The 13,865-nt window shown below is 36.7% G+C and overlaps 1 protein-coding gene across 2 annotated transcripts in view; it reads right to left on the bottom strand.

The window, feature by feature from the left end:
* Positions 1 to 13,865, bottom strand: part of CLCN3 (chloride voltage-gated channel 3) — a 101,862-nt gene that overhangs the window by 74,466 nt on the left and 13,531 nt on the right. For both annotated transcript variants that reach the window (XM_005556276.4, XM_005556279.4), the window contains exon 2: positions 11,581 to 11,756. In XM_005556276.4, the coding sequence (XP_005556333.1) occupies positions 11,581 to 11,740 (160 nt within the window). In that variant the 5' untranslated portion in view covers positions 11,741 to 11,756. The remainder of the gene's footprint in view (positions 1 to 11,580; positions 11,757 to 13,865) is intronic.

The raw sequence follows: 13,865 nt of genomic DNA, 5'->3' as shown, positions 1-13,865 counted from the left end.
AGTTTTTCAGTCTTTCCTAGTTTTCGTGATTTTGACTAGTCAGGCATCCTGTAAAATGTCATCCAGTCTAAGCTCATCAGTTGCTTTTCTTGTGATTAGACTAGGATTATGGGTCTTTGGAAAGACTATCACAAAGGTGACATGCTCTTCTTGTCACATATCAAGTGTACATGATATCTATGATATATCACTGGTGATATTAATGTTCACTATTTGGCTAAGATAGCGTTTTCCAGGTTTTTCCCTACTCTATTCTTTGGAAGTAAGTCAATAAGTCTAGCCCACCCTCAAGGGAGGTAGGAATTAAGCTTCTCCTCCATAGAATGGAATGGGTACATAAATTATTTGATGGGAGATTTGTCTCTTTTACCTCATATTTATTCAATCCTTTATATCAACTTATATCCTTTATATCATATATATAGGATTATTTTATACTTTGAGTTATAATTCACGCTACATTATTTTTGTTGCTCAAATTATTCCAGCTTTGACACTTGGGAGCTTTTTCAGGTAACTTCCTGTGTTCCTTTGATGTGCCCCCATTCTTTTGTTTTATGAGTACTTCTTCACTCCTGGTACTACAAGACACTCTGGCCACATTTTATATTTCTACTCTCTCAGTCCTAGACTCTGCCATTCCTCCTAGGCAATCCAAGTCATTACTAAGATCTAAAGTTAACCATTCAAGATTTTTTTTTTTTAATTGAGATGGGGTCTTGCTCCGTCACCCAGGCTGGAGTGCAGTGGCAGATCTCGGCTAACCTTGACCTCCCCAGGCTCAAGTGATCTTCCCATCTCAGCCTCCTGCATATTGAGGACTACAGGCAAGCACCACTACATCCAGCTAATTTTTCTATTTTTTTGTAGAGACAGGGTTTCGCCATATTGCCCAGGCTGGACTCGAATTCCTGGGATCAAGAGATACACCCACCTTAGCCTCCCAAAGTGCTGGCATTACAAGTGTGAGTCACCACATCCAGCCAACCATATAAGATTTTTATGAACCTGGGATAATCTATATGAATGTCATGATGTAGGTGATCTGTTTGATAGCTGCAGAAAGTATAGTAAGTTTAAACTTCGGGCACCCAGGCCAAAATTATCATAAAGGACTCTCATTTTTAATATCATTTAATAACATCATTTCTTCTACCATATTCTTTTATTTTGTTTCCAAAACTAATCTGAGTCAAGTAGGTAGAATTGGTATGTTTCCCTTCATTTTTTAGATGAGAAAATCTAAAAGGGTGTGATAATACTGACTAATGTCAGGCAGGTAGCCATTTTCCTCTGTGGTTTTCTCCTGGCTTTCTATTCTATCCCCATTTCCTTCTGGATTGCACTACCATTTTGGTGGACCCTTATGCAATACAGTTTAACAATACAGATAAGTGGCTTATATCCTGCTACTCTACTGAATAACCCACCAGTTTAGTGTCCAGCTAAACCAAAACTTTATATAACTGTATTAGTTTAATAATTAAAAAGGTCTGGGTGCTGTGGCTCACGTCTGTAATCCCAGCATGTTGGGAGGCCGAGGGGCACAGATCACTTGAGGTCAAGAATTTGAGACCAGCCTGGCCAACATAGCTAAACCCATCTCTACTGAAAAAAGAAAAAGTATAAAAAATTAGCTGGGCACAGTGGCACATGCCTGTAGTCCCAGCTACTCGGGAGGCTGAGGCATGAGAATCACTTCAACACTCCAACTGGGAGGCGGAGGTTGTAGTGAGCCAAAGTATCACCAGGGCACTCTAGCCTAAACAACAGAGCGAGACTCTGTCTCAAAAATAATAATTAAAAAGGAAAAAAGACTCCTAAAAGGTATAAAATATGAGCAGCAAATATGTTAAATAGATGACTTTTACAAAGAAGTAAACTCTTAACGAGCTCCTACCCTATGCATGCCAATGTATTAGACATTTGTAAGAAGGAAGGATAAAACAAACAGTATATATGGCTTCCCATTATATATGAATATCCCTTCCCCACAAAATTTGGAAATAGAAAAAAATAAGAATGCTCATCAAGAGTTGAACTATGTAATCAAAACGTAATGGATCAGCTCTAAACAGAACTATGTACATAGGAAAATAAATTACAAACTAACAGAAATTACTAGGATAATTTTACTGAAAAAAAAAAGTGTTGCTCAATTTAGGAGGAGGGCAGGCTATAAACAAGTAAGACAAATACAGATAAAGTCAAGAATGCAAGCACAATAGAAGCAACACCCAGTTTACTACATACAAGGGGCCCTTAACTTTAACTGAGGAGTAAGGTAAGGCTTACTAAAGGGACTGAGGGCTAATTTAAGAAGCAAAGTACAAGTAGTACTTTAGTACTACTTGGTACTGGAATACTATTAGTATCCTAGACAAAGGACCATGTATAAAGACCTGGAAAAATGACAGCCAGGCACAAGCTCAAAACTAACATTTGGGCAATAGTACAACAGAAGGCCCAATTACCATATAGACAAAATATTTAGTTACACATCAAGTTTAAACTGTTAATATGTTCTATCCTATATACAATATACCTCAGAATGACCTGGAAGTTTAAATTCAGTTTTATAATTCGGCAGCCAAATTGCTGACAATTTGGAAAATACTAAAAATATAAAGAAGAATTATAAATCTCCAAATTCCATCATGAAGAAAAAAGTAACATTATTTTGGTGTATTTTCCTCCAATGTTTTTTCTGTGTGTGTATATAATACTGAAGAGAATTGGGAAATCATATATGCAGATTTTACCCTTTTTATATAAACACTTCACTCTTAAAGTTTTTAATACAATATAACAAGTCACCTTATTCATGTACCCAGTGTGCATTTGGCAGCCAGCTTATGTTAGAATTCTCAAAGTGTGGTCAAGTATGGTCGAGAGACTCCAAAAATCTTTCTCAGGGGTCCATGAGGTTAAAAACACCACTTTCAATAATACTAAGCTATCCCTGTCAGTTTCCTACACACTGCCATAAACTTAGTTGCTTAAAACAACACAAATTTACTTTCTTATAGTTCTGGAGACCAGAAGTCTAAGATCAAGGTGTCAGCAGGGCAGTGTTCCTTTTGGAGGCTTCAGGGGAGAATCTGTTTCCTTGCCTTTTCTAGCTTCCAAAGGCCACTTTCATTCCTTGGATTATTCTCACATAACCTTCACAGAAAATTTCTCACGCCTTTTTCTCACTTCACTTCTTGTTTCCATTACCATGTCTGCTACCACTGACTCTGATCCTCCTGCCTCCCTCTTTTAAGGACCCTTGTGATTACATCAGTGATACCCAGATAATCCAGGATAATCACTCCATCTCTAGATATTTAATCACAAAGTCCATTTTATCATGTAAGGTAACATATTTACCGGCTTTAGGAATTCGGGTGTGGGGAAGGCCATTATTAAGCAGACCATAACATTATTTGTCTTGTTCATTGTATTGGCCTTTCATTTATAGTACAAAAGCAATAGTGAGGAAGACAGCCTGATATCTACCATAAATTAAAACAAACAGTGGCACCAAAATTTACTAGAAGGTGTTGTATTGGGCAGGCATGGTGGCTCACACCTGTAATCCCAACACTTTGGGAGGCTGAAGCAGGCAGATCACTTGAGATCAGGAGTTCAAGACTAGCCTGGCCAACATGGTGAAGCCCCATTTCTACTAAAAAGACAAAAATTAGCCAGGCGTGGTGGTGCACACCTGTAATCCCAGCTACTCGGGAGGCCAAAGCATGAGAATTGCTTGAACCAGGGAGGCGGAGGTTGCAGTGAGCCAAGATCATGCCACTGCACGCCACCTGGGCAACAGAGCCAGACTCCGTCTCAAAAAAAAAAGAAAAAAAAGCAGTTGTTATATTTTTCACCACCATTAATTTGCAGAAAACAAAAGCCTGTTTCACTTCCAAATATTCTTGATAAAACGGTAAGTATTCATTTTACTAAATCACAACTCGAGTGTACATCTTTTTAATATTCTGTGTAACAAACTAGAAAGAATGAACAGAACACTTTCACTCATACTATTGTACAATGGTTCCATCTTAGGGAAAAGCACGTGTCGGAATATTTGAGTTGTGAGCTAAACGTTTTTCATGGTACACCACTTTTTTTTGAAAGAAAAGCTGACACATCACTTTAGTTATTTAGGCTAAAGATTTTGCCAGATATTTTCTCAACCTGTCTCTTCAAGTAAAACAACTGACAGTATATTGTTGCCAATAAAAAAATTAGAACTCTCAAGCAAAAACCAAATTTTGGAAAACTTGTATTCATCACTGTGAGCCACAAAGCTTCCGAACACTTTGGAAGGCCGAGGTGGGAGGATCACTTTAGCCCAGGAGTTCGACATCAGCCTGGGCAACATAGTGAGATACCGCATCTTTACAAAAAAATTAAAAATTAGCTGGGTGTGTTGGTACATGCCTATAGTCCCAGCTACTTGGGAGGCTGAGGTGAGAGGATCACTTGAGTCCACGGAGGTCAAGGCTGCAGTGAGCCGTGATCATGCCACTGCACTCCAGCCTGGATGACAGAATGAGACCCTGAATTAAAAAAAAAAAAAAAAATATTTTGAGGCCAGGCACAGTGGCGCACGCCTGTAATCCCAGCATTTTGGGAGGCCAAGGCGGGTGGATCACCCCTGAGGTCAGGAGTTTAAGACCAGCTTGACTAACATGGTGAAACCCCATCTCTACTAAATACAAAAAATTAGTCAGGCATGATGGCACATGCCTGTAATCCCAGCTACTTGGGAGACTGAGGCAGGAGAATCACTTGGAACCCAGGAGGCAGAGATTGCAGTGAGCAGAGATCACGCCATTGCACTCCAGCTTGGGCAACCAGAACAAAAATCTGTCTCAAAAAAAAAAAAAAAAAAAAAATTGAATGAAGACTCCTGACTTTGCCCACGGGCACAGCCTTTACTTTTCATTAAGAGGACTTCTGGTGGCTTCTATTCAGTCTTACATTCAGCTGGGCTGTGTTCTATTGCTAAACAAAAACTAGCTAAATGTAAATAATACACTCTTTTATAATATAGCTCTGTTATAATTCTAAAATCACTGTTATCTAATATATACCAAACCTCAGGAAAAATATACATTGATGACCTCCTGAAACTGTCTATACAGTCCATCTATTCAAAGATACTCTAAAATACACCTATGAATCCTGCCAGAACATCACAAATAATCAATGTTTATACTATACAATAATGGTGTCTTTGTGGAATCTTGTGATTCAAGTAGGAGATATTGAAGAATGTTAATAATAAAAGCCCCGTTAGGCCGGGTGCAGTGGCTCACACCTGTAATCCCAGCACTTTGAAAGGCCGAGGCAGGTAGATTGCTTGAGCCCAGGAGTTGGAGACCAGCCTGGGCAACAAGGAGAAACCCCGTCTCTACAAACAAAATACAAAACAATTAGCCAGTCGTGGTGGTGCACACCTGAAGTCCCAGCTACTCAGCAGGCTGAGGTGGGAGGATGGCTTGAGCCCAGGAGGGCAGAGGTTGCAATGAGCTGAGATCGTGCCACTGCGTATGACAGAGTCAGACCCCTGTCTGGAAAGAGAGCCTGGGCAACAGAGCCAGACCCCATCTCAAAACAGAAAACAAAAAACAAAAAAAGCCCTGTGAAACTTTACTGCTTACTCCAAACATATTCCTAAAAATCACTGTTTCATACACTAGATAGTAACCACTTCATAATGTCACTTGGAAATTTATCTTAATATTAGTAATAGGGTGTTGGCTGAACAATTGGTTAGGTTTTTGTTTTATAAACACTTTGAATCATTTAACTAAACAGGTTCTTTTATTTACTTGCTGCTACAAAGTTTAGAGGCAAATTTGTAGTCTCCCCTTAAAATGTATATTGGTAAATCAGGCGTGGTGGATCACGCTTATAATCCCACCACTCTGGGAGGCTGCGGCAGGAGGACGGCTTGAGGCCAGGAGTTTGAGACCAGCCTGGTCAACATAGTGAGATCCCATCTCTACAAAACATATTTTAAAGTTAAAAAATAATAATAAATTTAAAAATGTATATTGGTAACTTTTATTGGTCTCATATCTACATTTTAGATCACCTCAAGTTGTTTTCCCTTTGCTTCATCTGTGTCAAATATTTATGCAAATGATTGAATTCTGTTTATCCTTTTAAGTTGCTTTATATCCTTTTTTGGAATGAAGTAGATTACTAGGATATTTCTCACCATAAGTAAATTTGTATTATGGTTTTACCTAATGAGATCTAAAACCCTAGTTAATATGAATCCGCCTCTTAGAGACAGCTAGTTTCATGCTGATGCCATGTTTCTGCATTCACAGGAGGAAGGGCTGGACCCTGTATTTGTGTTATGTACCCTCACTCTAGGAGGTGTCTTGACACTAAGAGATGGCCACTCAGCTTCTGGCATTATCACTCTGCATCTACTTTGCCAAGCTTCTTCTTTTGAAATGTCTTGTGTAGGTAGTAGTTATGAATATACCACCCAGAAGAATATGAGATGAATAAACTTACAAATATTTTGAATAAAGCTCAATCTAACAATAGATATTTGAATGAAAATACTGGAATCTCCTGTAATAGCTCAGAAGGTAGCTTAAGTTTTAGCAGGGTAGGATCACAACACCTTGACCAGGACAATCCACCTCTGAGCCTCGTCTACTATGTGGTTTCGGAGTTCTGAAGCTCAGAATGTTACATATATGGGAAGCAGAATACAATAATCTATGGATTTCTCTGGATTCCATTCCCAGTCACCACATGCCCCAAGATTTCCAATAAATCAGAAAACCTCACATTTGCATTTTAGTATTTCCAAAGGTTTTATTATTATTATTATTTTTAGAGACCGGGTTTCACTATGTTGCCTAGGCCAGAGTGCAAGGGCTATTTACAGGTGCGATCATAGCACCCGACGGCCTTGAATACCTGGGCTCAAGCAATCCTCTTGCCTCAGCCTCCCAAGCAGCTGGGACTGCAGGCACCCGGCTTCCAAGGCTGTTTTTATTTTTAGTTTTTAAAGTTATGTATAGATAGCAAATAAAACACTTAGGAGTGAGCCCTCTCAACTCTTACTCCTCTCACATCTCCCTCTCAGTCTATACATAATCAGAAACCTGGGAGAGGCCCCGATGTTGTCAAGTAAACATCTCAGATGTGATAAAAAAGGATACAGGGGCCTAAATTTTAAACTTACTAGCATATTCACGTTATCAACATAAATTAACTACTGAAAGTTAATTTGCTTAAACATGTGGCTGATTACAGTTTTTACCCCATAATTCAATCTCAATAACTTCTCTTACTTCAAGTGAAGATAGTACTATTATAAGAATAATTGTAAAGCTGCACTCATGAACAGTCATGTGCTCCATTTTCAGTGAGTCAAGAGCCATATGGTTCTCTTTAATGAATACAACGCTGGCAACAAAATCTTGGCTCTCCTTTCCTGTTACTTGCGATAAAAAATTTTTGCATTTTCCATGGAATCTGAATTACTGACCAAACTGACTCATTCAAATTAGATATACCTAATATAAACACATTTCAGGCCTAATTTTTCAGCTTTCTGCTAGCTTAAATTTCTGACTGATACCACTAGTCATCATTATTCGGAATAACTTCTATTTTTTAATCACAGTGTACTCTAGATTGTTTAGCACTCACTCTGAGCAGACTGATTACATTTTTGAGATTATTAAGTACACAGTTACTTTCAAAGCAAGAGCTATGCAACAGATATCTACTGAAGTCAGCAGATTCCAAAGCAGTTTATCTCTGACAAGCTAAATCCTAATCCAGATGTCATATTTGAGTTCTAGAGCTACAGCTTTTCATTAATACTAGTAGAAATGTTACTGACATCTCATTTGAACATGAACATAAAAGAATGCTGCTTATGTTGGGGGTACAGAGTCTAACATATCTTTTTCCTCTGATACCTGCTTTAACCCATAGTGGGAGACCTAATGTGAGGCTCCAACTTCTTCCAAGACAATCCCCTTCCTGCTACTGTTAACAGGAGAATATCAGCTATGTTGAAAGAAAGAATATTCACTGAATATCAGCTATGTTGAAAGAAAGAATATTCACTGTCTTCAAAAAGGACATGCACGGTTTCACATATATAATACTTATCCCTATTGCTGGATGTTCATGCATTATCTTCCCTCTACAACAACCTTCCCAATTCTAAAGGGATATCAAAATGATATCTTTATTTGGTGAGATGTAACATTTGGAATCTGTACCACCGAATTTAAAACTCACACAGTTATTTTTGACTGTTACTCCACAACTTATACCTTCAACTACACTAACTTTGAGGACAGAATCTTTATATAAACTACCAATACACTGGGTACAGTGGCTCATGCCTGTAATCCCAGCACTTTGGGAGGCCAAGGCAAGAGGATCATTCGAGCCTAAAAGTTCAAAACCAGCCTGGGCAACATAGTGAGACCCTATCGCTACAAAAAATTTTAAAAATTAGCTGGGTCTGGTGGTGTGCAACTGTGGTCCTACTCAGAAGGCTGAGGCGCAAGTATCTCTTGAGCCCAGGAGGTAAAGGCTGTAGTTAGCCATCATCGTGCCACCGCACTCCAGACTAGGCAAAAGGGCGAGACTGTCTCCAAAACAAGAAAAGAAAACACCAATGGTTGCCTACGCTATAATCATTCCAACTTTATACTTGCTAATTGGGCCTTCCTCTTATTTGCATGTTAAAGTGCCTAATTTCAGAGAAGGAATCATAATTGTCCTAACCAATCAGTAATCTCATTCCCCTTAGCCAGTTATCGATCTTGGGGTGGGCACGTGACCCAATTATGGCTGGTGACACAAAAGGAAGTCTATTGATAAGGTTCTAGAAAAATTATCCTCCCTGATAAAAGAGCAACATAAGTAGATCCTTTTTGTGCCCTTGCCCCATCCTTACTGCTTGGCACTCTCTCCTATTGAATACCATGAGTAAAGACATCACCAGCACTTGACGGCAATGGGAAGATGGAAGGAGTCAGCTCATCCTATGTCTTCCTACTTCCTGGAGTTAATTTTCTGCCTCACATAAACGGCTAAAGAGCTATTTAAACACAGAAAAAATGGGTATGCTATTAATTTCACCTAATGTTTCAAATGATGAATATATGTATTTTTCTTGTTTATAATTTTGTCATTAAAATTAGAAAAAAAAATCTGTGATGAAGACAGCAAATGACCAATAACAGCAAAATACTGTATTTTAAACCAGTAAATATCCAAGGGAGCTAGAACTTGAAGTGTCAATATTCTGAAAAGAAGTGAAACAAAAGAAGGTAAAACCCAATAGTCTCAACCATTTTTATTCTTGAGCTATTTCCTGTTGAGAAAATGGTGAGGAAGCAGAAAGGGGTAAAAAGTACAGGTAAAGTATTCTGAAGTCCCCGCATTTTCCATAAAGTGGTAAAAGTACTAATGCCTAGAACTAATAAATCAAGGATACATGTAATAATCTCTAGGGTAGCCTACTGAACAAAAAATAAGATATAACAAGGTATTGAAGGTAATAGAAATAACGAGAAAGGAAAGAACAGACGTGACAAACAGCAAACAAATAGAGCATGGTCTGAAACCAAACATATTGGTGATTATGTTAAATGCAAACAGATGATAAACCAATAAAAGACAAAAGCAAATTTAAAAAACAAAACTCATATATATGCTGGGCATTGGCATATGGATAAAATAAGACAAATATTTCAATGTAACACAGTAGAAAATGTAGAAAAAGATCTACAAAAATATAGTCACTTGATACATGACAAAGATGTCACTGTAGTACATTGAAAAAAGGAAAGTTTTTTCCAATAAATGGTGCGGGGCCAACCAGTTTTTCATATGGGAAAAAAATGAATCTGAACTCTTAACCCACATCATATTTAAAAAATTAACTGCAGGTAGATAAATATAAATGTGAATGACACAAAAATAAAACTTCCAGAACAAAACAGGAGAATATCTTAAACAAAACACAAAAAAACACTAAGAAGAAAGGAAAAGAAAAAAGTTTTTTTTGTTGTTGGTGGTGGTGGTGTTTGTTTGTTTTTTGAGACGGGGTTTTGCTCTGGTGCCTAGCAGGAGTGCAGTGGTGCAATCAAAGCTAATTTTTTTTTCTTTTGCATTTTTATTGTAGAGACAGAGTCTCGCGTTGTTGCCCAGGTTGGTCTCAAACTCCTGGCCTCAAGCAATCCTCCTGCCTCAGCCTTCCAAAGTGCTGGGATTGCAGGCATACGCGACTGAGACGGGCTTAGAATAAAGAAAAGGATTAGTTGGATTTCATTAGAATTGATGATATCTTCACCATAAGATTCCTTTAAGAGAGTAAAAAAACATACGACAGAATGAGAGAGATAACAGCAATACTGAACATGTAGCTGAAAAAGGATTCATAATCAGAATGCATCATGAACTCCCATAAAACAGGGAAAAGGACTGAATAGGTGCTTTAAAAGAGGCAGTCTAAAAAGCCGATAAACACACAAAAAGGCATTGAAACTCATAAATCATCAAGCAAACATAAATGGAACCAAAATGAGAGACTACTGCAACCACACTAGAATAGTCAAATTTTTAAAAACTGGTATCATGTATAGGTGAAGATGTGGAGTAACTAGAACTCTCACACATTGCTAGTAGAAATGTACATGCTATATCCACTTTGGTAATATCTTTGAATAGGGTAATTGACAAATAAAAAAAAGAAAAGGAAGTCTCTCTGACAGTATCTGATAACACTGAGATATACATATTCTATGATCCAAGCATTCCATTCTGTGATATATATCATACAGAACTGTGTACACACACATGAAACACATGCACATGAAAATTCACAGTGGCACTGTTAGCAATAGCCAAAATCTGGAAAAAAAAAAAAAAAAAAAAAAACAACAAATAATGAAATATCAATGTAGAATAACTAAATAAATTGAAGTGTGTTTACACAATAGGACATTACACCAACAATGAAAATAAGTTAACTATTGCTATACACAACAATATAGACAATTTCAAAACGTAAGTAAAAGCCACAGACATGAAAGAGTATACAGTATGAATTCCATGTATATAAAGTTTAAATGCTTACAAAACTAATCTAGATAGAAATAAAAATAATATTGAAACTGAAGGTGGAACAAGGATGGATTCTGAAACTACTGGTAATGTTTTATTTCTTGATTGAGGAGTTATATAATAAATGTTCACTTTGCAGAAATTCATCAATTTCCACACTATGATTTGATGATGTACACTTCTCTGTATTACATTATATTTAAAAGCTTACCCTTAAATGTAGTGGCTTCTTTTGGGGTGATGAGAATGTTCGGAACTAGACAGAAATGGTAGTTGCACAACATTGTGAATGTGCTAAATGCCACTCAATTATACACTTTACAATGGTTAAGTTTATGTTATGTAAATTTGACCTCAAATTTTTTAAGTTTCTGAAAACTTCAACCTCAATAAAAGTGTACATATTATTAGTGGATATTCACGAATACAAACATTAGGCTGTCATGCTGAACTTACCAACTGCAGTGTCACCATCTAATAAGTTGTCATCTTCAGATGTTTGAAAGTCCATAATCACACCTGCTCCATCTAAAAGTTCCTCATCACTGCTTGCACTTGTTATACTGTTGTAGCTGTTTCTATAGTAGCCTCTATGGAACAGCTGCTCAGACTCCATTTAGCTGTCTGATTATCTGTTGGGGGAAAAAAGGGGGCAAAGTCTTAACGTTTTTCAAACATACAATAAAAATCATTCAGTTTAACATCACAAAAGGAAAGTTACGATCTATGTGCTAAAAAAATTAAATGCATTCACTGTAACAATAGTTACCTTTATTAAATATTTTGGGGTGAGGTAATAATTTTATTCTCATTACACAGCTGTAAGAATGAAGATTAGATCTTCAGGTAGATCTCCAATTGTTAAGCTGAAAAATGTAAAGTATATTTACATTTTTGCTTGTGTATGTATAGATTGTCTCAGGAGAGATTTCCAAGTAAGTTGCCCACAGGGTAGGGAACAAGACGGCTGAAGTACCAGGTTTGAAAAACAGACTGCCCCTTTTGAAGATTTTATCAGGTGTAAGTACAACCTGATTTTAAAAATAAACATATTTATTTCATCCTCCTTTCATCATTTTAATATTTAAATCTTCAGAGCCTATGGTCAAACATTAGCCACTGATAAAACAGTAACAGGCAACAAACCAAAAAAGGGTATGTTTTCATTGTTCTTACTCTCAATATTCTTAAATCTGTATTACTCCTAACTAGTTTGAGTTTTAAATACATTCACTTACTTACTCAACACCAAAATAAGAGTTCAACGTAAGTATGGGGACATTAGCAATAGACTTTTAAGCTGCATGTGTGGGACTTGAAAGATGCAGTCATAAAAGCAGTCAAACCAGTAAGCCTTGTAAAACAAGACTTATCAGATATGGCCTAGTAAGTACACACAGAAAATGATAGATGAAGACTAAAGTAAGCACAGTTCAATTCCAGTGCTGAATTCTAGTAGTGAATTCTAATACTGAAGACTTGGGAGTGTTTTAAGACAATGTCTTATACTCAGTAAATTTTCCTTCTGCAACTGGAAAAATAACCTCAAAGAGCTTTAATCACAAAAAGGTATTTATGAAGTTTTAGAAAACTAGACTATTACTGACAATAAATATCTTTTAAACAGATTATATAAATTTCCTCACTTAAAGTATCACTTTGAAAAAGGTGAAGTTTTGAGAGCTCCAACTTGAGAGCATGCCTCTCTCTACTCTCCACATCTGGCATAATGACCGGCACAGTGTGAGAACAACAAATGTCAAACCATTCAATTCATGATGTCAAAAAGAGAAATATATTCAGTTTTCAATTTAAAAAAATCCTGTCTCCAAGAGTATTAAACTGTTCTTAGGGGAATAACCAAAACTAGCAAATAAATTAAAAAAGAAAAATGTAAATACCTGCTGCTTTGCAACTTTATGAATGTTTTATAGTTACTGCTACCAAAGACGGCATATTATACTGAGATTTGTTAGAGAATATTAATTAAAACAAAATGAAAGTATGAAAGTAGCTGTTCATACTAAGAAATGTGCAGTTCCATAGAGGCAAACAAATTAAATATTATGTGGCTTTTGAGAAAATAACCAAAAGGCTTTTAAAAACATAAACATTAATAGTTTAAGAATCATTTAATTTTGATGTAGCAAAGCATGTATGCTAAGATTTTGTGAAGAACGCAGACACTGTGTTTTTGTTTCTTTACAGAATAGAAGGGCTTAATACATGTGATAACATTTAGTGAACATTAGCTAGACGCTACACAGCACTGAGAAATCTCTCTAAAATCATTAAACCTTTTTATGTGTTAAGACTTCAATCAGCAAATTCCAATATATCTCCTTCATTTTATCCCTAAAAATCTCTCAAAAATCCTAAGTGGTAACAGGAAATTTTAACTATTTCTGTCAAAAAAAAATTAATTTCATAACACCTTTGAGACACCTAGCTTGGAGATCATTCTTTATAACATAAGCACACAACTCTGCTCCAAATAAACCAATTAAACTCAGACCTGCATGGGTTTCATTTCTATAAATGTGATAACTTAAGATTTAAAAAAAACAAAAACCTATTCCGCTAATTAACCCAGAAACCTATAGAGCTGTGCTGACTGATGCAGCAGCCAGCAGCTACATATAGCTGTTGAGCCATTGAAACATGGCTGGTCTAAACTGAAATGTGCTCTAAATGTAAAATACCTACCAGATTTCCAAGACTCAGTATTTAAAAAGGATGTC

Source organism: Macaca fascicularis, chromosome 5 (genome assembly GCF_037993035.2).
Source record: "Macaca fascicularis isolate 582-1 chromosome 5, T2T-MFA8v1.1".
NCBI lineage: Eukaryota > Metazoa > Chordata > Mammalia > Primates > Cercopithecidae > Macaca > Macaca fascicularis.
Note: the sequence above shows the minus strand (reverse complement) of the source record. Positions and strands in the feature narration are given on the sequence as shown.